This window comes from Ranitomeya variabilis, chromosome 2 (genome assembly GCF_051348905.1).
Source record: "Ranitomeya variabilis isolate aRanVar5 chromosome 2, aRanVar5.hap1, whole genome shotgun sequence".
In the NCBI taxonomy this organism is placed as follows: domain Eukaryota; kingdom Metazoa; phylum Chordata; class Amphibia; order Anura; family Dendrobatidae; genus Ranitomeya; species Ranitomeya variabilis.
The window spans coordinates 33303009-33330000 of NC_135233.1; the positions used below are offsets into that span (position 1 = coordinate 33303009).

A 26992-nucleotide genomic window follows, 5' to 3' on the forward strand; every position below is an offset into this window, starting at 1 on the left:
AATCTTCTACGTTTATACACATCTACTTTTTTGTTTCTTTTTTCTTATTATTTTATAGTGTTGTCAACTACAAATACAAAAACATTAACACAAATAAAAAGTGGGCCATTGAGAACAGCAGAGACATGGGAGAAAAAAAAACCCCGAAAACCTCATGATGTATTCAACAGAGTACCAGAGAGAAAAAAAAATGATGTGTCAACAAAATTAATTTCAAGAGACCTGGGTTGATCCTGGCAGGCATCGAGACTAAAACAAGAAATTGGCCCAAATCTCTCGCTGACACAGGAACATCGTAGCATGGGAGAGGGGGTAAGATTCCGCTCCAAATTATATTAACTCTGAGTAAAGCCTTCAGTGACGTATTGTTTCTGCCAGTTATTAAAAAAACTTTCCAAAAGTTCACACTAGTACCGTTTTTTTCTTCTTTTTTTTTTTTTAGAATATAACACTGATCGAACAAGGCCTATTTTTTGCTTTTTTTTCCTTTAAAAAGTTTTTTTTTTTTACGGTTTAAAATCCCACTACTATACATTATGTTACTAAAAGTCTAGCCACATTTACAGGACTTCACAATCATATTTGAAAGCTGTTCAATTTTCGGTGTCTTTCCGATATAGTACAAGATGGTCAGAGATTCTAAATCTTGAGATACGCAACACGGCGAGGCTGACGCTTCTGGGTTGATGGTGTTATACAGACCGAGCACCTATAAAAAAAAAGAAGAAAAATAACAGGAAATTTGTAAATTAATTGCGAAGATATACTAACATAGACATAACTAGAAACGTAGTTATTAAGGTTGAAGGAAGACTTTAAGTCCATCTAGTTCAACCCATAGCCTAACCTAACATGCCCTAACATGTTGATCCCAAGGATGGCAAAAAAAACCCTGCGGGCACCATTGTAAGATCTGAACCATCCCAATGATCAAACGTCTCTACAGTATTGGTTTTCTTAAATGGTGTAGAGGTCTTTTTGGCCAATTCAGGCTTCGGGACATGGGCATGACCATATCTTCTTCATCTCCTGATAAAATACATATCAACACCAGAAGCTGGTTTCTGATGAGTAAGTCAGACTAGTAGGGTTTCCCAATGGAGAAGACATTCATAACCTATTTAGGTGGACAATAAATGAAAAAAAGATGTTTCACCAATCTCAAAGACATTCTTTACCTCTTTAGGTGGCCAATAAATGGGAAGATGTCTCAACAAGCTCAAAGACATTCTTTACGTATGTAGGTGGCCAATAAATGGGAAGATCTCTCACCAAGCCCAATGGTCACTAAGACAACTCTACTAGTGATGAGCGAGTATACTGATTGCTCGGGTTTTCCTGAGCACGCTCGGGTGGTCTCCGAGTATTTGTAAGTGTTCAGAGATTTCGTTTTTGTCACCTCAGCTGAATGATTTACAACTGGTAGCCAGGCTGAGTTCATGTGGGGGTTGCCTGGTTGCTAGGGAATTCCCACATGTGTTCAGCCTGTCTAGCAGCCATAAATCATTCAGCTGAGGTGAGGAAAACTAAATCTCCGAACACTAACAAATACTCGGAGACCACCCGAGCAACGAGTATACTCGCTCATCACTAATCTCTACCTTTGGATCTTCAGTGATCATGATTAGTGATGAGCGAGTATACTCGTTGATCGGGTTTTCCCGAGCACGCTCGGGTGACCTCCAAGTATTTATGACTGCTCGGAGATTTAGTTTTCATTGCGGCAGCTGAATGATTTACAGCTACTAGCCTACTTGATTACATGTGGGGATTCCCTAGCAACCAGGCAACCCCCACATGTACTCAGCCTGGCTAGTAGCTGTAAATCATTCAGGAGCCGTGATAAAAACTAAATCTCCGAGCAGTCAAATACTCGATCACCCGAGCGTGCTCGGAAAAACCTGAGCAACGAGTACACTCGCTCATCACTAGTCATGATATTTTAAAAAAATGCTACAAAATCGAATTCTTCGATCTGCCCTTCTGACCATCGAAGGTGAGGTTATTACCCAATGTAAAGCCCATTGTTTACGGGGGTCAATATATCCATATATCCAAATTTAAGATGGCCATACGCTTTCGATCCAAGTCATGTTGCCATTTGGTGCAGTGGTCACCTTGGAGCACCATATTTTCTTCCAGAAAATAATGCTTCTTTAGAAGACCTTCATAATATGGAGCGTAATAGAACATTCTATGGTTTTATTTTCACAATTTTTTTATGAATTCATAATAATTAAAATTGTGGTTATATATTAAAAAAATGTATGGTATGGGATCATAGATTTCCACAAGTAATTACAGATTATATATATCACATACACATGTATATAAGGCCTTAGAAGAACGTCTACGTTAAAAGAAGACCTTCATTGATATCCACAATTCGGACATTTGACATAAACATTAAATAAACAAAACAAATGATAAAAAAAATAAAAAACTCAATTACAAAGCTGTAATAAATAGTAAATAATACAGACTATTTTCACGGCACTATAGGAAGTGTGTAGGTTACCCGGTGGCAGCATTTACGGATTTATAAGGATGCCATTAATAGGTTAGTCAAACAGAAAGTGACCTTTTCCTACAGGTTCAATTGACTATTTATAACTAAACACAGAAGACCTCTTCAGCCCGGCCACAAAGCCTACGTTGTGCTACATTCCTGCTGGCGTCTTGTGTACCGTAAATGCCCAAAAGATATTTGTGACAGCTGAACTTCCTGAGAATATTTCTCCTGTAAGTCAAGGAGTGAGGCTGAAGTTCTCGATGTTTCACTTTATATGTGTTTCATTTGGTATCTTAGACCAACTCATCCAAAATACCCCGAGACGGCACAGATAGGTACAAACATCAAACCCTCAGGACTTGGCCGCAACAGTGCACCAAGAGAAGTACTGGGGCTCATGGCAATCATCCAATAAATAACCACTAGTAATACTTTATATTAACACTACCCCATTACAAGAAATGTGTTATTAGTCCCGTTTTATACCATTATGCACTTATTTCAACAAATTACATTTTACTAATTTTCAGGTAAAGCAAGGAAGACACGAATTGTGTCTTCCTTGCCTTGTCCTGTCTACACGTCACATGTAACAGTGAGTTAGAATACATTAATTTATTCCTGCTGATCCTCTGATTAGTACATGTTTTGTTTTATTAAAATCCATAATACAGTTCCAGAGATATGAGCCTTTTTATTTAGTAATAATTTTCGAGGATTCTCTTGGGCATGTATTTAGGCTCCTCTGCATTACTACCTTATGAGCCACGCCCTTTCAGTAGAGACCATGAAAACTAGCACTAAATAAAAAGTTCCATATCTCGGGGACTGTATTGAAGATTTTAAAAATCCAAAAAACATAATATTCAGGGGAACAGCGAAAATTAAATCAGATCAAAAGCTGGGCTCTTGATTTAATAAGTCCCCCTTTAAATCCCAATTATCTGCAATGTTGAAATTCAGAACCTTAGAACAGTCTGTAGATCCAATTTAGCTTAAAATAAGATCTACTATTGAACCTTTTGGACCCATTTCTGTATCTACGCCCACCTGAGGATTCACGGATGTTGGATGGAACACTAGGTACAAATGTGACCAATCTTATGTTTTTATAAATTTTTATTAAGGACTTCAATTTCACACTATACAAACCTCTGAAAGGTTGCAATCTGCTATGTGGTAAACGCCTGTCACAGGTCTGGGCTCTACTCTGTACACACAGGTCCGCTAAATTTTATTGGTCTCCACATCGGGCTTTGAAAGTAGTCTAGCATGCTCCCATGTGTTGAACTTCCTAGGTCTATATAAGGCCTACCAAGACACACAGCTGTGTCTTCGTATTAAGACTTTTAGTTTTCCTGTGCACTGCTCCCTGTCTGCTGTCTCTAGAACATCTCCTGGCTACCTGCGGCTTTCAGTCCTTTAGTTAACTATCTGACTGCATCTTTCAGTATCTCTTCTACCTGTTTGTGGTCGCCCGGGTGTCTCCGGTTCGCCTACAGCTTCCAGGACCTCTTTTGCCTGATTGTGGTCTCCAGGACTTCTCCTGTTGTGAATTAGACTTTTTTGGCTCCCTCTAGTGGTTACTAGTGATATGACTCTGGGATTTCCTTCCCTCTGTCTGCACCCAGCTGGGTCGTTACTTCAGGGGTGTTGCTATATAAACCTCCTGGAACCCTTAGTCCAGTGCCTGGCATCGGTGTTATCAGACACATTCTGTTTGCTCCTGTTTGCTGGTCCTGGTTCGTGCTAAATTAAGCTAAGTCTTGCTTCTTTGTTTTTTGGGTTATTTGTTTGCTATCATTTTTGTCCAGCTTGTACTAAATGTGATTCCTGACCTTGCTGGAAGCTCTAGGGGGCTGGTGTTCTCCCCCCGGGCCGTTAGACGGTTCGGGGGTTCTTGAATTTCCAGTGTGGATATTTTTGATAGGATTTTTTGCTGACCATATAAGTTATCTTTCTATATTCTGCTATTAGCTAGTGGGCCTCTCTTTGCTAAATTATTAGCTCATTCTTATGTTTGTCTTTTCCTCTTACCTCACCGTTATTATTTGTGGGGGGCTTCTATCCAACTTTTTGGGGTATTTCCTCTGGAGGCAAGAAAGGTCTTTCTTTTCCCTTCTAGGGGTAGTTAGTTCTCCGGCTGGCGCGAGACGTCTAGGATCAACGTAGGAACGTTCCCCGGCTGCTGGTATTTGTGGTGCTAGGATTAGTTATATGGTCAGCCCAGTTACCACTGCCCTATGAGCTGGTTTTCTGTATTTACTGACTTAGCATTATTCCTGAGACCCTCTGCCATTGGGGTCATAACAATCTCCTGTCTGCCTGTGGCTTCCAGTGCTTCTGCTACCTGTTTGGTTCCTGGATGCCCCAATCGCTTGCTGCACAGATGCCCATGGCCGGTGTGCCCAACTGAACCTTGGGCATCAAGGATCCACCTCACCTAGTGAGCCCTTGACAGGTGGCAACACATAGGATAAATATTTCCGAAAGAGTATTGCAGAACTAATTATTTCTTTCCCCAAAAACTAAGACTATATGGACTTACCCGAGTGTGCTGGGTGTCAGCACTCCATAAATATGGGCAAGCTCCAGCACAGAAGTTTGCATTATAGCCTTTGGGTTCGTGTATCCACTTCCATCCAAGGTCCCTCTTGAAGTCGATGTACAAAGAACGTAGACAACAGTTGTCCTGTACATTTCTATGGAGGAAAAAAAGCCTCTCAGTGATGCTACAATCATTGAAGAATCATGGCAGAAATACACATTTTACATTATATGACTGGTACCTTTGTAAAAAGGAAATTAATGGCAGCTCATGAATATTCTTTGGAGGGTCAGCCTACTTGTAATATGCGGTACATTTTTGTTACTCCCTGTACGTGGTGACAACTTTACTGTAACATAATGCACTAAAAAGGTCTACAAGCTCCACCCAGTTGACCCATTATGATGGAGCTAAATCAAAGCAGAAACTACTTAAAAAAGAAAGCAAAACAATTAAAGAGGTTGTCCACTTTAGAGTGAAAAATAATGTATTTTCTTTCTTAATTTTTTTTTGCAAAACAGAAAATTGGTTCAGACACTTCCCAGAAACTTTGTTCATCTCTACTTTCTTGTCCATCTTGACACATGGGGAAATTACCGGTCAATTAATCGCATGTCACCGTGAGGCTGGCATGTGACTGCAGCATCGGACTGCCAGCAGCAGGGGATCGATAAGGTAAGTGTTTCAGTTTTTTATGCCTTTTTTTTTATTAAAAATATCATCACACGGTCTATGTAATACGTGGATCTGGTAGGTCCTCAAGAGACCGGGATCAACTTTGTAGCCACTCTCACGACTGGGTAAATGGAGGTCAAAATGAAGAACTGCCTCTATATTACTAAAAATTCTCCAAAATAGATATTTTTATATTGGTTTTCAAAACTGAGCAACCGGTTAATTAGCATGGGTCGTCAATAAAATATCTGTGTTATAAAGGGAACCTGTCTACAAGACTAGCCCACCGCAATGGAAAGCCCTACAACATATTGATTATATAATTTATATATATATATATATATATATATATATATATATATATATATATATATATATATATATATATATATATATATATATATATATATATATACACACACACACACAAATTAAAAATGAATGTAACTTAAAAACATTCACACAATAGGTCATTTTCTGGTGCCCCTCCGCTTTAGAGTCCTTACATCTTGCATTTTTAATTGATGGTAATGTTACCCTCACAGACCTGAAACAATACGCAGCATCTAACGCCCGCTTCTTCCGCCGACTTGATTGCTGGGATTCCTGTCTGTATGACGGTAGCAGCATCAACAGTAGATGGGGGGAATGGCTGTTGTGTTTTTTCAAACCAGGCTTCAGATTTTTGTTGTCCACCATGGTATATGAGAAGTCATCAATTCCTAAAATGTAGAAAGTATAATCATAATTCAAATCTGCAAGTATTATCCTGCTGAATGAAAGCGTCCATGTCTTAATATGGAATGATGAAGGAATTTATCAACACTCGTATCTAGACATTGCCGATAAAATTCACTATATATCAATTCTCTCCAAAATCTCCAGTAATTTTTCTCCCTTTATTCAATTAGTACCATCGCATTCATCAGTCAGGTGGAACTTGGTGTACCGAGCATCCCATGGGAAGAACACGAAAACTCGAGGCACATGGCTGCTCTGCCTGGACTCAAATTAGTTTAGGCAGATCGGGTCCACTCTGGTGTCTGTATTTGTTTGATGATTTGGTCTAGGGTCTGTATCTGTTCAGTCAGCCTATCATGGGATCTTTGTTTGTTTAGGGGTGTGGTCTGGGTTTGTGTTAGTTTAGGAGTTTGTTCTGGGGTGTATGTTTAAGTGATCCCATATGAAGGCTGTATTTGTTTAGGCAATCTAGTATGGGGTCTGTATTTGTTTTGGAGATCTTGTCTAAAGGTACCGTCACACTAAGCGACGCTGCAGCGATACAGACAACGATGCCGATCGCTGCAGCGTCGCTGTTTGGTCGCTGGAGAGCTGTCACACAGACCGCTCTCCAGCGACCAACGATGCCGAGGTCCCCGGGTAAGCAGGGTAAACATCGGGTTGCTAAGTGCAGGGCCGCGCTTAGTAACCCGATGTTTACCCTGGTTACCAGTGTAAAATGTAAAAAAAACAAACAGTACATACTCACCTTCGCGTCCCCCGGCGTCCGCTTCCCTGCACTGACTGAGTGCCGGCCCTAACAGCAGAGCGGTGATGTCACCGCTGTGCTGTACTTTCACTTTACGGCCGGCGCTCAGTCAGTGCAGGAAGCGGACGCCGGGGGACGTGTGACAGACATCAGAGGGTGAGTATGTAGTGTTTGTTTTTTTACATTTTACACTGGTAACCAGGGTAAACATCGGGTTACTAAGCGCGGCCCTGCGCTTAGTAACCCGATATTTACCCTGGTTACCATTGTAAAACATCGCTGGCATCGTTGCTTTTGCTGTCAAACACAACGATACACGCCGATCTGACGACCAAATAAAGTTCTGAACTTTAATCAACGACCAGCGATATCACAGCAGGATCCTGATCGCTGCTGCCTGTCAAACACAACGATATCGCTAGCCAGGACGCTGCAACGTCACGGATCGCTAGCGATATCGTTTAGTGTGACGGTACCTTAAGTTTATTATCAATTTAAGCGTTCTGGGTTCTGTATCTTTTTAGTGGTATGGTCTGGGATCTGTATTTGTTTAGTTGGTCTAATCTTGGGTCTGTATTAAGGATCTAGTCTAGGGTCTGTATCCGTTTAGTCAGCCTACTATGGGATCTGCATTTGTTTAGGGGTATGGTCTGGATTTGTTTTTGTTTGGGAGTTTGTTCTGGAATGTATGTTCAAGTGGTCTTATATGAAGGATGTAATTGTTTAGCCAATTTAGTATGGGGTTTGTGTTTGTTTAGAAATCTGGTCTAGGGTCTGTATTTGTTTTGGAGATCTTGTCTTAGGTTAATATCAGTTTAAGTAGTCTGGGTTCTGTATCTTTTTAGTGGTATGGTCTGGGATCTGTATTTGTTTAGGTGGTGTAGTATAGGGGCTGTATTTGTTTTAAGGGCTTGGTCTGGGGTCTGAATTTGTTTATGATTTAGTTTTAGGGTCTGTGTCTGCTTTGTAGGTCTTGTCTGGGATCAAGATCAGTTTAAGCTGTCTGGGGTCTGTATCAATTTAAGGGGTCTAGTCCGGTGTCTGTATTTGTATAGGGGGTCTCGTCTGGGGTCTGTATTATTGTTGTATATTTATTATTTGTAATTCAAATTTCTTATGTTGGGGACATGTTTTGTATCATTGTTGGGACGTAAGGCCAAATATTTTGTACGGGGCACCATTTTATGGATCCCTTTATAAAATCTTTCTGCTTGCCATTCTCAAAGAATTGGATAAATATAGTTGATTTATGGATTGGAAGTTCAGGGCCTTTTTATGAAGGTAGGGGGCATCAGACCACAGAAAGTTTCACAGTACCTGCAAATCTGGTCTCCAATTCCTCACTTTTGTTCGGGATGATATAGTTATTGGAGGGTACAAAGGTGCAACAAGGACAATGTAAACTTATTTTAAATCCAAGATTTCTATCTGTAAATAATAGGAAAAAAAAAATAAATCACAATTTCATAAAAATTAATTTAGATATTTAATTTTAATTTTATAATTATTTTCCTTTGATATTATCATTTTCACTCGAGCAGTTTCCAACTTGTGAGCCACCACTTTTAGCCAGAATGCTCTGGCAGAATTAAACCTTCCATGTATGACAATGGTTTAGTGAGCAATATTTGCAGTCGTAATGGTGCTCCTACTCCATGGGTCACCAGCCACAGAGCTGTCACCGTGGACTATGATGAAATCTTGGGCATGTGCCATTTACTTCAAGCATTTACGCAGTACTGTCCATGGTGTAAGGAAAAATTTCATAGCAGAATACAGCCAGTAGAAGCCTTCGGACCCCTTTAGTACAAGGGCCCATTTGTGACTTCTACCTTTTCATTCCTTATAGCTATGCCCCTTTTTGATACTGTAGATGCAAGGACTCCAAAAACATTGAGAAGATTTCTTTGGAGAGTTTCACAACATAGATTAATAATGATTTAGTGTTGATTGGGGTCGTACCGTGAGAAATCATCAAATTGGGTGGAAATAAGTCATTGCTAGATTGAAGGTGGTCTTGGGTAGAGCATATTCTCTGGGGCCTTCATGGTACACCTCTATGAATGAAGGCCAGCCTTGGAAGTGACTGAAGAAAAGAGTTTTCAGCTTTGCTTTGATAGAAATGTTTGAAGAGATCTTAGAAAGTCCCATTTTTGTCACTGACATTTACAGATTTGACCTATAGTAAATATTTCTAGAAAGTATTGTGGCTGTTCCTGAGCAGATTGTGGGAAGGGTTTAAAATGTTTGAGGAGTCACTTGTTGGGTGTTACACTCAAACAAATATTTATAAGTATTATATAGGCATATCAGGAAAGATTCCTGCTCCTCATGGGAGTGTCCAATGAATAGAACCAAAAAGGGAAATAGCTGATGCAAAAGGATCACTTCTATATCTTTCTTGGGTGCATTCTTGTCTTAAATGTTCGAAGGAACATACCTCAAAAGCATTAGTTCAAGGGTTTTAATGGAAATGAGGGAACCTCCCAAAATAAGTTCAGGGAAGGTTCACTCAAATCACAGATTCTACTCCCTTAAAAACAGAAGTGCCCCAATTGCTATTGATGAGGGGATTAAAAACAATAAATGATTATACTCACCTGTCCAAGACTCGTCCCTTAAGTGGCCTGTCGCCAGTTTCCCCCATCTGATTCTCCGCTCAATTTGGATTTTCAGTCTTATCTTTGGTCTTCCACTATTCTCGTCTTTGTGTCACACCACACAACCTAAAACCTAGTCAATGCCAGAAGGTCCCAGACAGAAGACCAAAGATGAGATAAGATCGAAGTCAAGAAGATGGGAAGCGAGGAACAAACCCGGCAAGAAGCTGGGGCAGGAGGACAAGTGAGAGATTGAGTTCTAGGACTTGTAAATATAGTAATTTATTATTTTTGAAACCCTTTTGAGCTCTAAAGAATTCAATCCTGAAAATGTGGGAATCTGGTGAATGTTGGACACAAACAGAAGAGGCCCCTGTGTAAGAAAAATACATGGACCCTTTGCAAGTCTAATAGCTCATCATAAAGCACAATTTCACTTGTTCTGAAGCTGGGAACGGGGCCCCTTTATGAATTCGACCCTTATGTAGCTGCAGAGGTTGCAAAAATTACTGTATATGTCCACACCTGGGTGAAATTCCATTTTTCAGTAAGTTCTTAGCAAATTTGATTCATTAAGAATCAGTTCGCTCATCTCTAGTTCGTAACCTGATATCTGTGGCAGAAAGATTCAAGGAGGTTGGTAAACTTGAGGGTAAAAATTATAAGGCCAGAGAATGAGTCTTCAGGCTTCCCCCAACCATCAAAGATGTTCACAGCTAAAAAAAATAATCTCCATTACGATCTTCTGCATTAAAGGAGCAACTATCCATCCTTACCTCGGTGACGTAGCCACTCTTTTATAGCTTCTGTCACATCGAAGGACAACCATTCCCCTTCCGCTCTCGTTTTCACCACTTTACTGTCTATGTAGCGCTGCATCGGTGACGTTAAGTCTTTGGATTTAAGAATCTGTGTGAACAGTTATCCAAAAAAAAAATAAGATAAGATCAAAAGTGGAAGCTGTAACACAATACTGGTAGCATTAAAAATAAGACACTTTTTTTCTTTTTTCCCACCGCTTTCATATTTGTCATTTATGAAATCATAGAAAATTAGAAAAAGAGTCTGCATTTTTTTTTAAAAACAACAACATCACTTTCAACGTTTTGTATATTCACTAAGGAAAGTAGACTTGTTTTTGGGCAGAACCATTTTTTGATGACCTACCACCTCATTGCTACAGACATTTCTTCGCCATCAAAAGGACCTAATTTTTATGGTCTTTACAAAGGAGGCATGGCATGGCAAACATGATCCTCAGGGGTGTGTCTTTAGGCTGCTCTGTATAATTAACCTGCGAGCATCGCCCCCCTTTTAAAAAAAATAATATAAAAATACATAAAAATTTTCACAGCTCTGTAACCATATGGCGGACTGAAAAAAACCCAGGAACATTCAGGTCGAGCAGTGGGAATAAAATAAGAGCAAAAACTGCCCACTTTTGATCTGGTGACTAAATAGCCTTGCAGAGGGGCTCGTTGGTGCCACACCTTGACACCCACCACTCGATACCCTCTTCCTACTTTCGGCTAATGCTTTTATCCTTTGGTGCCTAAACATTTATATTAGTTTTTACAAAATTGGTGTTTACATATTATAGCTTAAGAAATGTATGTGATATAAAAGAAAAGAGATGAGAATCTCTCGAAATCTGTTTTGGGCAGATACGTTCAAAGTAATCTGGTCCTAATTAAAGTGCCTCAATTTCCAGGAAAAGATCTCTCCAGACCTCAAAGTAGAACAAAGAAGGTTGTTAAAAACGAATATAGATTATAATCACGTGTCCTAGGCCCGCACCTGTTTTAGGCTACCACCACAACTCCTTGGTCATCAGCCATGGTGTTTGGTTCTTCCATTGCTTCCTCTACAGAGCTGAGGAAAGACACCAACCTCATGTGGTCACATGGAGTTCACCGCATGTTATGACGCTCATCGCCTCCTCGTGTGAGTAGAGCTGAGGTCAGAGAGTAAGCGGTGGAAGAACCAAAGACCGGCATGGACGTCGTGATTTTGCTGAATTTTTATGATCTGAATCCCAAAATTTAGCCTCTGCCAAATGGAAACGCGATGCCAACTAAGGGGGATTTTGGAGCTCACAATCAGCTGATGAACTAGAGTTATCTCATCAATCCCATGATTACAGGCTGATGATCAGTAAAGAACATTTTTTGGGATGCGAAAAGCCATAGAGACGTAATACTGAGCTGCACCGCCGCCGCCTCAGCCCGTGGTCGAATGAGAACGTTGCTTCTTGGGATAAACTTGGATCTCCAATACCCAAGTGATAGTAAAAGTTTTCTGACTAAAAAAAATATAGAACTTTCCTGTTCGAATACATCCACAATAAACATTTTTGCACAGCAAAAAATAATTGAGCCGGTGAGCCAGGACATCTGAGGAGAAGCAGTCATCACAGAGCCATGAAGGCAGTATTCATGGATGAGCGCCCCGATACTGAGACTCTACAGAAGAGATTGGTGGAGCTCGCTGCCTCCATTTAGCGCCTTCTCAAGGAGAGGAATATGAGGAACGTCTCTCTGAGGAAATCTCAGAGCCATTGAGGCGCAAGCGCTGCCGGGTCACAAATGTATAAATGTGCAGTGGAAAATGTTCTACAGAATAGTAAATTATAAACATTATTCAGACAATACAGCAGAGCAGAGACCCTCGCAGACGCAGCCGTGGGCCCAGCGACACTTCATCAGCACCTCATTACCTATAAAATTCCTGTCTGTATGTGAGAGAGAACGGAGGGTTTAACCACCGGCGGCACAACTTACACTGGAAACTTCCTTCTCAAACTGCAGACAGGAATATTCTACAGTGCCAATATCCACCTATTTATCTCATATATGTCCATCTTATCTATTCCATTTATTACTCGCCTACAGTTATTTTTCTTCTTGCATTTCTACCAGTACAGTCGCATGTGAAAGTTTGGTCACCCCTGGTCAAAAATACTGTTAAGCAAGTTGAAGATGAAATAATCTTTAAAAGGCCTAAAGTTACAGATGACACATTTCCTTTGTACTTTAGTCACAAAAAAAATCTTTTTTTTTTTTTTTCCATTTTAAAAATTACAAGAAGGGAAATGAGCAGATGCAAAAGTTTGTGCATCCTTGGAGATTTCTGTGCTTGAATAACTTTGACCAAGGTTTCAGACCTTAATTAGCCTGTTAGGGTAATGGCTCATTCACTCTCATTATTGGGAAAGGCCAGGTGATGAAAATTTTTCCAACTTTAGAAAAAAAACAGCCTCCTCTAACCTTGTGCCAAAAAACAACAGCCATGGGTTCCTGTAAGCATCTGCCTAGCGGTCTGAAAATAAAAATGATGGAGGCCAACAAAGCAGAAGAAGGCTATAAGAAGATTGAAAAGCGTTTTCAAGCTGCCCTTTCCTCAGTTCGAAATGTAATTAAGAAATGGAAGTTACCAGGAACAGTGGAGGTCAAGATAAGGTCTTGAAGATCAAGCAAATTCTCAGTGAGCTGCATGTAGGATTGCTAGAGAGGCAAATCAGAACCCCTGCTTGACAGCAAAAGACCTTCAGAAAGATTTAGCAGACTGGAGTTGTGGTACATTGTTCTACCGTTCAGAGACACCTGCACAAATATGGCTTTCATGGAAGAGTCATCAGAAGAAAACCTTTCCTGCGTCGTCACCATAAAATTTAGAGTCAGAAGTACGCAAAAGAACATCTAAACAAGCCTCATGCATTTTGGAAACAAGTCTTGGGCACCGATGAGGTTAAAATAAAACTCTTTGGCTACAATGACCAAAGCTATGGGTGGAGAAAACAGGGCACAGAATGTCAGGAAAAAAATAAACTGCCAACCATTAGGCATGGAGGTGGATCAATCATGCTTTGGGGTTGTGTTGCAGCCAACGGCACTGGGAATATTTCATGGGTAGGGGGAAGAATGGATTAAATGAAATTTCAACAATTTTTTTGATGCAAATATAATTCCATCTGTAAAAAAGCTGAAGGTGAAAAGAGTAAGAGGATGGCTTCTACAAATAGATAATGATTCTAAACACACATCAAAATGGAGTGCTACTAGGTACTAACCATGCAGGGTGCCCAAACTTTTGCATGATCCCATTTTCCTTTTTGTAATTTTTCAAATGTAAAAGATGAAAATGTTTTGTGTTTTTTTTTTGCCTAAAATACAAAGGAAATGTGTCATCCGTAACTTTAGGCCTTTTAGAGATCATTTCATCTTCAACTTTCTTAACTTTTCACAATAACAGTAATTTTCACCAGGGGTGCCCAAACTTTTACATGCCACTGTAAATACTTCTCTGCTGTTATCACAGGCGTGTGATCGCCTCGACCCAGAAGATCTTCTCAGTGTTTAAAAAGTTAGAAAACGAACACCGAAATCTCATCTGCGGAGAAGAATTCCCGCACAGCGCGGCCTTATCTGATCACATTCCTATAAAGTCAGCGTTTGGCAGAAATCCTCCAGAATGGCGCTCTGACCCCGTGTGACTCTACTACGATTTCTTTTGAGAACTGCGCTGACCTATTATTACCTAATCTCATATCTCCAGCCCGGCAGCGCACCGCTAACATTAATCCCTGGTATCCAGCAAGGATCGCCAAAACCACACAACTTTACTGCGGAAATCGATGAGTGGTCCCAAACATGTGACGTAATAGCTATTGGGCAACTACAACTCCCAGCATACCCAGACAGGCTGAGGTACAGTCACAGATATAACTTATATAAAACGTTATGGACACTTTTTTTTTTCTGAGAATCTATCAGCCAGCTCGTTTTGATTGCAGTTTATTGTAGAGTTTTAGTGACTCTTTACCTAATTTTAACTGATGCATGACCACATCAAAGTTCAATTCAACTTTGATGTGGTCTGTGGTCATAAATCAGGATCAGGCATGTTGAATTTTAACATGCCCGATCCTTTGTTCTCATGGGATACAAGCCGGTGGGAATAGAAGAGAGGTCACATGACAGGAAGTTCCTTTTTAAGAAAAAAAAAACAAAACTCCAGGAAATTCAGTGAATGGAAGTTTTCTTGGGTGGAATCTTGAATTAAGGCCATCGTGGCTTTGGACAGAATTTGGGATTTATTCTAGGAATTATCTATCGCTCTATGTTTTAACCTTATTTTAAAGATATAATAACAAAGGCATTTTGTGAATTTGACATAATGCAAAAAAATATACAAAGGCAATGTTCAAACAGCGGAGATAAAAATTAATAATATTTTACCCTAATATATTCTTAAAGGGGTTGTCTTATCAAAGAGATTAGTATGTGCCGCTAATGTTTGATCAAGTGGGATCCAGACGCTATGACCCACAAAAGTCACTAGAACAAAGGCCCTAGTTCCTAAGTCACATTTCTCTTTTGTCCTATGGTATTCATTGCTGTTTTTGCAACAAAAATTATTCAAAATTTCATGAAACTTGCACAAAGTCAAAACTTGTCTTTAATTTTGTCTAACTTTTTTTTTTTTGCAACCCCCTAGTGAAAAACGTCACGTCTGGCATACAAAATGTCACTATGGCAAATGGGTTAAAGGGACTTTTTGCAACAAATTTTGTAACTTTTCGAAAAGTCGCAAATGATAAATTTAGCCAAAAAAATCTTGAAACCATAATCCTACCCACAATTGTGAACATAAAAAAAATAAGAACTGAAGAAAGCATATAAAATGGGTTTCATCGAGAGAGGAGTATAGCGTGGGAGCAGAAGGTAAGAAGAATCATTTATTTATTTATTTCTATTTTTTTAAAATGTGTTGGAGAAGTATGGGGAATATTATTACTGGAGGGGGCCCAGGATTGGGGACATTATACCAGGAAGGGAATCAGGATGGGGACATTATACCAGGAAGGGGTTCAGGATGGGGAATATTATACCAGGAAGGGAATCAGGATGGGGAACATTATACCAGGAAGGGGTTCAGGATGGGGAATATTATACCAGGAAGGGAATCAGGATGGGGAATATTATACCAGGAAGGGAATCAGGATGGGGAACATTATACCAGGAAGGGGTTCAGGATGGGGAATATTATACCAGGAAGGGAATCAGGATGGGGAACATTATACCAGGAAGGGGTTCAGGATGGGGAACATTATACCAGGAAGGGGTTCAGGATGGGAAACATTATACCAGGAAGGGGCTCAGGATGGGGAATATTATACCAGGAAGGAAATCAGGATGGGAAACATTATACCAGGAAGGGGTTCAGGATGGGAAACATTATACCAGGAAGGAGTTCAGGATGGGGAACATTATACCAGGAAGGGGCTCAGGATGGGGAACATTATACAAGGAAGGGGTTCAGGATGGGGAACATTATACCAGCAAGGGGTTCAGGATGGGGAACATTATACCAGGAAGGGGCTCAGGATGGGGAATATTATACCAGGAAGGGAATCAGGATGGGAAACATTATACCAGGAAGGGGTTCAGGATGGGAAACATTATACCAGGAAGGGGTTCAGGATGGGAAACATTATGCCAGAAAGGGGCTCAGGATGGGGAATATTATACCAGCAAGCGGTTCAGGATGGGGAACATTATACCAGGAAGGGGCTCAGGATGGGGAATATTATACCAGGAAGGGAATCAGGATGGGGAATATTATACCAGGAAGGGAATCAGGATGGGGAATATTATACCAGGAAGGGAATCAGGATGGGGAATATTATACCAGGAAGGGAATCAGGATGGGGAATATTATACCAGGAAGGGAATCAGGATGGGAAACATTATACCAGGAAGGGGTTCAGGATGGGGAACATTATACCAGGAAGGGGTTCAGGATGGGAAACATTATGCCAGAAAGGGGCTCAGGATGGGGAACATTATACCAGCAAGGGGTACAGGATGGGAAACATTATACCAGGAAGGTGCCCACGATGGGGAAAATTATACCAGGAAGGGGCTCAGGATGGGGAACATTATACCAGGAAGGGGCTCAGGATGGGGAACATTATACCAGGAAGGGGCTCAGGATGGGGAACATTATACCAGGAAGGGGTTCAGGATGGGGAATACTATACCAGGAAGGGGTTCAGGATGGGGAACATTATACCAGCAAGGGGTTCAGGATGGGGAACATTATACCAGGAAGGGGCTCAGGATGGGGAATATTATACTAGGAAGGGGCTCAGGATGGGGAACATTATACCAGGAAGGGGTTCAGGATGGGGAACATTATACCAGGAAGGGGCTCAGGATGGGGAACATTATACCAGGAATTGGTTCAGGATGGGGGACATAATACCAGGAAGGGGTTCAGGATGGGGAACATTATACCAGGAAGGGGTTCAGGATGGGGAACATTATACCAGGAAGGGGCTCAGGATGGGGAATATTATACCAGGAAGGGGCTCAGGATGGGGAACATTATACCAGGAAGGGGCTCAGGATGGGGAATATTATACCAGGAAGGGGCTCAGGATGGGGAACATTATACCAGGAAGGGGTTCAGGATGGGGAACATTATACCAGGAAGGGGCTCAGGATGGGGATCATTATACCAGGAAGGGGCTCAGGATGGGGAACATTATACCAGGAAGGGGTTCAGGATGGGGAACATTACACCAGGAAGGGACCCATGATGGAAGACATTTTTAAGGAAACAGGCGCAGGATGGAGAACATTATTATAGCAAGGGGCCACGGTCGTCTCAGAGTATCGTAACGTCACTTCCGGTGCCCGTACTCCGCCCCTCTCCCTTCCTACACCTGCCTCACTATGCATTTAACAGCGTCTCTGCTTGCATGCCTCAGACATACGGTGGACACCGTGTCTGAAGGCTAGGTCCCTCGCTCTCCATACAGGCTCCTGCAGGTAATAGCACTTTATAGTGCACTGCCATTAAGCATATATTACTCTACGTTCTTATGTACGTATTTTTGCAGCCTCTACATGCTGAACAGTTATTTGCGGTCACCGCCCCGCACCAACAGCATTGGAGACGAGGTACTTTTTTCTATATATACCATGGCCCCAACATATATCTTAACTAGACCCTTGTACTGGACCCTGTTGGTAACTATGTAAGTGACTTTCTTTATCCTCTCTGCCGTTACTTTCATAGCCAGAGCGGACATACCCATACACTGAGGCACAGTGTGGCGGCTTCCCCTCTCCCTATTCCCTCTCTGTAAGTATACTGATATGACCCGGTTTCCCTCTTTTTGGCTTTGTAGCCAGCTGACCCTGGTCTTTTCCTACATTTTACTTGGCACTATTCGTATATAATAGCTGATATTGAACTCCACTACATTCGCTAGGATTAGCACGGTACGTTAAGCTTCGCTTTTCTGGACCCACTATTATATCTCTTTACTCACCTTACACTTTAACTGAGTGGGATTGTTTGTTTATACGCCTCTGCTATGTACTTTAATATGCAATGATCTTGTTTATTGACCTATATTTTGGCTTTGCGCCTTATGTATATACTTTCTTTTTTTATATTATGTTGTATTTGACGTTGGATACGTTGTTATTTTGTTTTGTGTTCTCTATTTTTACTATCACTGTAGTGACTGATGAAAGTCCACAAGGACTGAAACGTTTCGAGTGCTACAAATAAATGCACCATTGGATACTTAAGTTGAGTGCTAGACTTTATTTTGACATACATTATTACAGAAAAGGACCCAGGATGATGGATATTAAACAAGGAATTGAACTGGATGGGGAAGATTATGCCAGGAAAGGGACAAGGATGGGGGACATCATATGGGGGGTACACATATGTATTTATAGGATCTAGAACACTGAAAGGGCCCAGGTCCAAATTTTGCACGGAGACTAGTTACGCCACTGATGGAGGCCCTATGATCCCCGTGTGTGTGAGAGCAGTAGTGCGAACCTGTGAATGTGTGACCACGGCTCATTTACCTTCTATGGGAGCAGGGGTCACATTACTGCTTCCATAGTGCCATAGAAGTGAATGGAGCAGTAGTCATACAAACCTTTACAACAGCGCAGGCTTAAACAGCTGAACCCCCAACCAATAATAGAGAATAAATGCTGCTCCTGAGATTATTCCTTTATAGAAGTTGTCCACCTTTGGGACATTTTTTATCTACTGCTCTAATACATGTAATTGGAACTAAAAATCAGTTGTGCTATTGGCTTTCATTAAAAATGTTGCACCATTTGACTCTCACAGGTTCTTTGATGTTGTCTGTGATCATAAATCAGCTGACAGGAGCTCAGAAAAAGAAATAAAAGAGCAGGAGACTCGTTGTCAGACCGTCAGAATGAGCTCACTGACAGATCCTCAGTGTGCTCATTGTGCAGCCATCAGTAGATAACAATAGCAAAAAGAAAACTGGTGTAACATTTTGAATGAAACCTAATTGCACAAATAATGTTTAGCCAAAAATACAAGCATTTTAAGTAAAAAATAAAAAAAAAGTTCCCAAAGATAGACAACCCCTTTAAGAACTGTCCAGAACTCCTTTTATACACAAACATGAAACCTTTTACTTACCTGATACAGTTCGATTCGTTGCTCTGATACTCGTGCTTTTGGGTTCTGTAAACGAAACACTCTAAATTCTGCCTTCACTAAATTCGAGACATTTTTCTCCATTGCAGAGACGTCGAACCGGATGATTCTGAAGTAAGCATTGTAATAATTTGGATAGATGGCATCTGGAAGAAAAAAAAATATACCGTATATATTTTTCTAAAATACAGTAAAAAAGCATTTCTTTAAAGATGTCCATGCAGCGCCCCAGAGTCCTGGTCGTTGCAGTACTGTGGCTCTGCCACTAAGGGGAGCCATGGTACGTTCGATGGCACTGAAGGAGTTCCTCCAATCAGGTATCACAGACACCAATATGTTTCACAGCAGGGCCTCCGGGGGGAGCTAAGGGTGCTATTCATTAGGCCACTCCCCACCATAGTGGATAAACTGGGGGTCAGGCAGGAAGTTAGAGAGAGAACGCTGACGGGATTGAACAGAGCAACACCCTGTGGCAGAGGGTGTTGTGAAGGGAGAGACTGTAGGGTCTCTGCCAGGGGTGGGATCCTGGCAGAGGCTTGGCATTGAGAGAACGTAACAGGACCGTGCCTGCTCAGCTTAGCGGCGGTGCCCAAGAAAGGACTAGAAGCGAGGCAGATTGTGCTGAGTGAGAAACGAGATCAAGCAGAAGGAGAATACCAGCAGGGGTTTTGTTGAAAGAGGCAGCACCCTGCTGAGGCGCAATACCGGTGGCCGGAACGCCGAGGGAGTGGATTAGAATACAGCTTCAAGCCATACTCCAAACAGCGGCAGGACAGTCGGTCTCAGGCGGGCTGTCTACCACATATCACCTATGAAGTCTTGGGGGGCAATTGCGGGAGAGGGGCGTCTCTAGGGTCCCGGAAGAACTCCAGGCCTACCTGACAAACGGGTGCCATTCCAACCTGAATACAGGGAGGGGTGGATTACAGAGGAACATCAAATCGAGTTGTGAGGGAACTTAAGAAACAGACACAACCGTTGTGGGGTCACTTTCCGTGAGCACAGCAGGGAAGGACTACAACACATAGCGCTAGAAGGAAGGCACAGATTTCCACCTGAGAGGAGGACTCTGGAGGTGCCATTGGACCGGCCGGACTTGCGTAGCCTGGTGAACCGTGTTCTGGACTGAGGACTCAGAGATCTCCAGTAAAGAGGTAAAGAGACTGCAACCTGGTGTCCTTGTTATTTACTGCGACCTGCACCCCACAACTGCACCGCTACATCGCTATCATTACTACCAACACCCACACCTTTCATTCTACTGTGCGCCCCACGGCAGGGTCACGGACCGGGGCCTAGCCGCCGTGACAACCCCAGAAGCAGAGACTCAGAGGCCCGGTACCGGGTACCCCTCGGCCCTGCGGCGGTGGAGGGGGCGCCGCAGAATCTTGGCGTCACGAACAGGATCTACTTAAGCCTGAAGAATCAGGTCATGTGTGCCTAGAGACTGTGATTTACTGTGCTTGAACTGTACTTTATTGTAAGACTGTGCTGCGCCATTAGCCGCCAAAAGTTCCCGCCAAAAGGCGCCGCCATTGCTACATCCAAGGGGAAGGAGGGCGTGTTATGGGCGGAGACTCCCAGTGTGGCGCGAGAAATGGCTACCGCCCCCTGCACTTCTGGTTGCAGAGGAATGACCCGCCCCAAAACGGAAGAGAAACACCCCTTGATATGCAACAGCGAGGGGCTGGGGATGGAGAAGCCCGACCTCGGAGAAATGGCGGAGTTAGGTGCATGCACTGCCACCGACTATTGGGCAGCGATGATGAACAGCGAGTGCCTGAGCGAGGAGGAAGCGATTCCGGCTTGTCCTCCTTCACCAACGATGGACTGGAAGCCTGCGGACCCGACAGCGGGGCTACGTCCACCAATCCTGACTTCGGAGTTAGAGGAGGAGGAACTACAGCAAGCGGAGCCGAATCCGAGAATCCTATTGGAGGAGCCGCAGTCCGGGCTGCAGCCGACTCCAGCACCCTTGTTAATGGACCGGAGCGACACCGATGGAACCACATTAGGCGCAGGTATGGCCGACGTCCCTGCTCCCCTTCACGAGCCCGATTCCATGACCCACCTCCGTCTCAGTAGGGAGCGACTTATCTCGGCAGGGCTAATGGTGCTATCCCCCGATGACCTGGGGAGGATGGTGCCACCGCTGTCGACTGGAGTGGGGGAGCCCGTGGATGTGAGCTTAGATGGAGTAGTTCTTCGGTGGGACACCCCCTGGTTTAGAGCAGATGGATCCCGGGAGAACGGGTCCACTCTTGCGGTGCTTACATGGGAACAATATAGACAGTGCTTGATTCTGCAGTGGAAAGGACGGAAAAGGACTGAGTCGATGGGCCCATCGAAAGTACGACAACCCCCCCCGACAGGGGATGACAGAGACGCGGTAAGGCGGGGCACTGTGTTGGCCTACCATGTAAAGAGGGGGTGGGGCCTCATACACGAGCCGGAACTGGATACTGATGTTTTCGTTGCGCATTGTAACGTGAGGGCTCCCTGTTGTGGCCGGAGCGGAGAACCCTTACAAAAGGGGGATCCAGTGACCTACAGCCGCCACTTGAACCCACTCGGGTGGTATGCACGGAATGTTCGGCGGTGTATGTCTGGAGCCGCGGCACTAGCTACCCCAGACCTGGTCCCGGGAGTACCCGAACTTGTCACCATCGCAACGGTACGCCTAGTGGCAGCCCCAGAGTTGGCCAATCGAGTTCATCTGCATGTTCGAACCGCGGACACTGGCGCTACAGTGGCCGGGGTCCCGGAACCAAAGCCACCTGAAGAAGAATAAACCTCGGAAACCTGAAAAATGTAAATAGTTTTCCTTTAACTGTTCCTGATTGTTTGTTGCTAAACCCGTCCAGGGTAAACTTTAAAAGGTGACCCCTTTGTTGACCCGGGGTCACTATTGTTGTTTTCCAGAAGTTTTACACAAACTGCAGTAATCATGGACTGTGCATGATTCGAACTTCCTTGTAAATAGTTGCACCTTCTTAAGGGTGCCTCCTACTGGTTTTAGTTAAAAGACACTTTGCGAAGATACCTTTCCTACTGGTTTTAGTTAAAAGACACTTTGCGAAGATGCCATTCCGGAGCCTTTGCGTGGACTGGTAGGCTGAGAAGACGAGCTACCTCAGAAAGGCTTGGTCCCCTCTTAAAGGGGATGCGTGGAATTGAACTTGAAAGCGATACTGTTTTAGAACGGTAATATGATGATGCTTTGAGAAAGAATGTAACTGTTTTACATGAAAAGTTATATGTGTTTAAATTGTTTGAATTGTGAAATCTGAAAATAATGTTTTGTGAAAGGAAAAGATGCAGAGAGCCCGCAGGGGTAGAAGTAGAGATCTGCATAGTTGAAAGTAAAGAAGTAATGATGAAGGTGAGGATAGAAGGTAAACCCTGCGTCCCCATAGAAAGTTACTTTGTTACTAAGGACAGAAAGCGAACCTGTAGGGGTTAGAGAGTGAGTCCTTAAAGGAGCCGAGTAGAGCTGGCTCAGAGTTCTTTAAACGAAAGGAATGTTATGTCTATACTATGTATAGTAGCGAAAGGCAGTAGGCCCTGGCTGAAAGGGGCGGTCCTGTAAAAGAAAGGAGAGGCAGTAGGTCTGGTGCCATAGGGACAGGCGGTCCTGCAGGTTCAAAGTAGGAGAATGTGAAGTTACCCTACCCTGTAATGTGATTATAGGAAGGCCTTTGATAAACTAAGAGTGTATGTTTCTTAAAGGCAATGTTAATTTATTGTTCCAGAATTTGCACTAAGTAGAATACCCGGTTGGGTAACAGGAGTTATGTATAGCCTGTAATTTATAATGTTGACTATGTTTGTAACGTTAAAAGTGTCCTCACCTCCCATAAAGGGAAGCCTGTTCAAGTATACTTATTGTTTTGCACTCAACAAAATTGTATGTCTGTTTACTAATCTGTATTGTTGTTTTTCTTCCCAGTCCCGGAGTACTGTGTTTAACCAGGGGGGAGTGCAGCGCCCCAGAGTCCTGGTCGTTGCAGTACTGTGGCTCTGCCACTAAGGGGAGCCATGGTACGTTCGATGGCACTGAAGGAGTTCCTCCAATCAGGTATCACAGACACCAATATGTTTCACAGCAGGGCCTCCGGGGGGAGCTAAGGGTGCTATTCATTAGGCCACTCCCCACCATAGTGGATAAACTGGGGGTCAGGCAGGAAGTTAGAGAGAGAACGCTGACGGGATTGAACAGAGCAACACCCTGTGGCAGAGGGTGTTGTGAAGGGAGAGACTGTAGGGTCTCTGCCAGGGGTGGGATCCTGGCAGAGGCTTGGCATTGAGAGAACGTAACGGGACCGTGCCTGCTCAGCTTAGCGGCGGTGCCCAAGAAAGGACTAGAAGCGAGGCAGATTGTGCTGAGTGAGAAACGAGATCAAGCAGAAGGAGAATACCAGCAGGGGTTTTGTTGAAAGAGGCAGCACCCTGCTGAGGCGCAATACCGGTGGCCGGAACGCCGAGGGAGTGGATTAGAATACAGCTTCAAGCCATACTCCAAACAGCGGCAGGACAGTCGGTCTCAGGCGGGCTGTCTACCACATATCACCTATGAAGTCTTGGGGGGCAATTGCGGGAGAGGGGTGTCTCTAGGGTCCCGGAAGAACTCCAGGCCTACCTGACAAACGGGTGCCATTCCAACCTGAATACAGGGAGGGGTGGATTACAGAGGAACATCAAATCGAGTTGTGAGGGAACTTAAGAAACAGACACAACCGTTGTGGGGTCACTTTCCGTGAGCACAGCAGGGAAGGACTACAACACATAGCGCTAGAAGGAAGGCACAGATTTCCACCTGAGAGGAGGACTCTGGAGGTGCCATTGAACCGGCTGGACTTGCGTAGCCTGGTGAACCGTGTTCTGGACTGAGGACTCAGAGATCTCCAGTAAAGAGGTAAAGAGACTGCAACCTGGTGTCCTTGTTATTTACTGCGACCTGCACCCCACAACTGCACCGCTACATCGCTATCATTACTACCAACACCCACACCTTTCATTCTACTGTGCGCCCCACGGCAGGGTCACGGACCGGGGCCTAGCCGCCGTGACAACCCCAGAAGCAGAGACTCAGAGGCCCGGTACCGGGTACCCCTCGGCCCTGCGGCGGTGGAGGGGGCGCCGCATCCACATAAGGACACAAAGATACAAATCATGGTCACGTGTATCGGTAGCTGGGGACTTGGTTAATCAGTTATTTTCAAGAAGTTCTCCGAGGTTCTGACCATATACAACTAATGCGACTATCGTGCCGAAAATTTAAAAAATCTTCCTAGTAAGTATTTATTAAAAATTCTGCACACATCCGAAGCAATCCATTGGCTACATATACTGAGTGACACCTTTCTATTTTAGGCATAAGTTTTGTATTTTTGTAGGTCTTCTGTGGGATTGGACCAGATGAGCTCGCCTTCACTGCCCACACACCTCATCAAGCCTAGGTCGCCGGTGTACCAGTCGTGATCACACCACTTTTGGCATGCACTAACAACAGTATACCGGAAACACGTTACAAGACCTGCCTTATACCGGAAACACCCCGAAAGACTTTCCATAAACTCAGAACCCCCCACAGGACCTGTCATATACCGGAAATACCCTACAAGACCTGCCATACATCAGAAACACCCCTCAAGACCTGCCGTATTCTGGGAACATCCCACAGGACCTGCTGTACATCAAAACACCCCACCACCCCACAAGAACTGCCGTCTATCGAATGGACCAGCTCTATGCTGACACTCCATAAGAGCTAGCTCATACTGAGAGCACCACATAAGACCTGGCGAACATCAGGAAAAACCCACAAGGCTTGCTGTGTACCAAGAAAACCCCACAATACCTGCTGTAAACCTCATAAGACCTGCCATTGACTGGGAACGCCCCACAAGACCGTCCATATACCAAGAATGCCCAAGAAAACCTGCTATATACCGGAAACACCCCACAAAACCTGCCGCCTACCGGGAACATCCAAGAATACCTGCTAAATAACGAAAACACCCCACAAGACCTGCCGCACACCAGGAACGCTGAAGAAGACCTTTCATAGATCGTAAACACCCCACAAGACTGCTGGGTACCAAAAAAAACCCCACAATATCTGCTGTAAACCAGGAACCCCTCATAAGACCTGCCATAGACTGGGAACGCCCCATAAGACTGTCCATGTATCAGAAAACCTGCTATATACCAAAACGACCTGCCAGATACTGAGTAACGCCCAAGAAGACCCGCTAAATACCGGAAACACCCACAGGACCTGCCACATACAGGGAATGCCCAAGAAGACCTGCTAAAATACCGGAAACACCCCACAAGACCTGTCGCACACCAAGAAGACCTGCCAAAGATCATAAACCCCCCCAAAAGACCTGCCGTTTACTGGAAACACTCAAGAAGACCTGCAATATCCCACAATATCTACCGTATACTTGAAACATCCCAGAAGACCTGCCATATAACGGGAACATCCCACATGACCTGCCATACACCGGAGCACCACAGAAGACCTGACTTATACTGGGACACCCCAAAAAAACAACATTATACTGGGAATACCACACAGGATCTGTGGTATAATGAGAAAACCCAACACCTGCTATTTTGGCTAGACCTCATTGTCTAACCATCAAGCTTTGGCCGAAGTCATAGTGGCTCAAATTCTCACATTTGTCCATTTTTCTTGCTTCCAACACATCAACTTCAAGAACTCACTTGACTTTCTGAATAATAGATTTTACGACATTGACAAGTGCCATTGTCACAACATAATCCACAATTAAGAATTCATAGGTGTAAAAGAAATAAGGCAGAAGGTGGTGTGGTCCATGGTGATGTCATCTCCAGTGACTGTAGGGCTCCATGACACTTGATGACGTGGCTTTGCCCAGTTGTGGCACATTTTATACGCGTCAATCACTTTATGCAACCGTAAACCCCTTACGCACAAATGTGCATTTAGGTCTTAATATATTTATGAGATGACCGACCCCATTTACTATAACTCGATCCATGGTCTTCATGGTGTCGATCCTTTCACTTGAAAAAAAAATTGCTACATGCTGAAATATTTTTCTCTGCAAAGAAAGCTTCAATGATGTACACTCGGGTTAATCCAAATAGAAGGAGAAATATAAATGTGTGCTGGTTGGAATAAAAACTCATTTTCAAATCTTTTATTACAGAAGAAAATATAGGACCTTAACTTAAAGCGAAGAGAAGCTACAATGAGCGTCAACACCCTGGAAGCCTTGTCATATCCATTTATTGTACAGACAGTTCATTGGAGCTCGGTGCAATACTTCATTTCACCTGCGGGAGTGCTGCAGAATAACTGAACACCTTCTCCCAGTTGTCCAACACAAGGTTACACTTTATTGATGGCATTTCTTGCCGCAGTAGAATCTGTGATCATTTTTGGATTGTGGGACCCTTCTCACAACCAAAAAAAAGAATCCTCGTGATTTTCCCTAACGTTATGAGACGAGAAAACCCCTTTAACTAACATTGAAATTGTGTCTGCTAAGGTCTATGATATAGCAAAGAATTACTAACAGGTATTGAAGGTTCTGTTGTGTTGGTGTTGACCAAGGATGAAAAAAAACCCATACTGATAAGACTGTAAATCACCGGTG

General features: G+C 43.3%; 1 protein-coding gene across 1 annotated transcript in view; it reads right to left on the bottom strand.

Moving 5' to 3' along the window:
* Positions 1 to 399: 399 nt before the first annotated feature.
* TGFB2 (transforming growth factor beta 2) overlaps positions 400 to 26992 on the bottom strand; it is a 116146-nt gene continuing 89553 nt past the window's right edge. The window contains exons 2-7 of the mRNA XM_077282253.1: positions 19320 to 19483; positions 10601 to 10733; positions 8542 to 8652; positions 6283 to 6457; positions 5061 to 5214; positions 400 to 709 (exon numbers count right to left, since the gene is read on the bottom strand). Coding sequence (XP_077138368.1) covers positions 551 to 709; positions 5061 to 5214; positions 6283 to 6457; positions 8542 to 8652; positions 10601 to 10733; positions 19320 to 19483 — 896 coding nt within the window. The 3' untranslated portion in view covers positions 400 to 550. The remainder of the gene's footprint in view (positions 710 to 5060; positions 5215 to 6282; positions 6458 to 8541; positions 8653 to 10600; positions 10734 to 19319; positions 19484 to 26992) is intronic.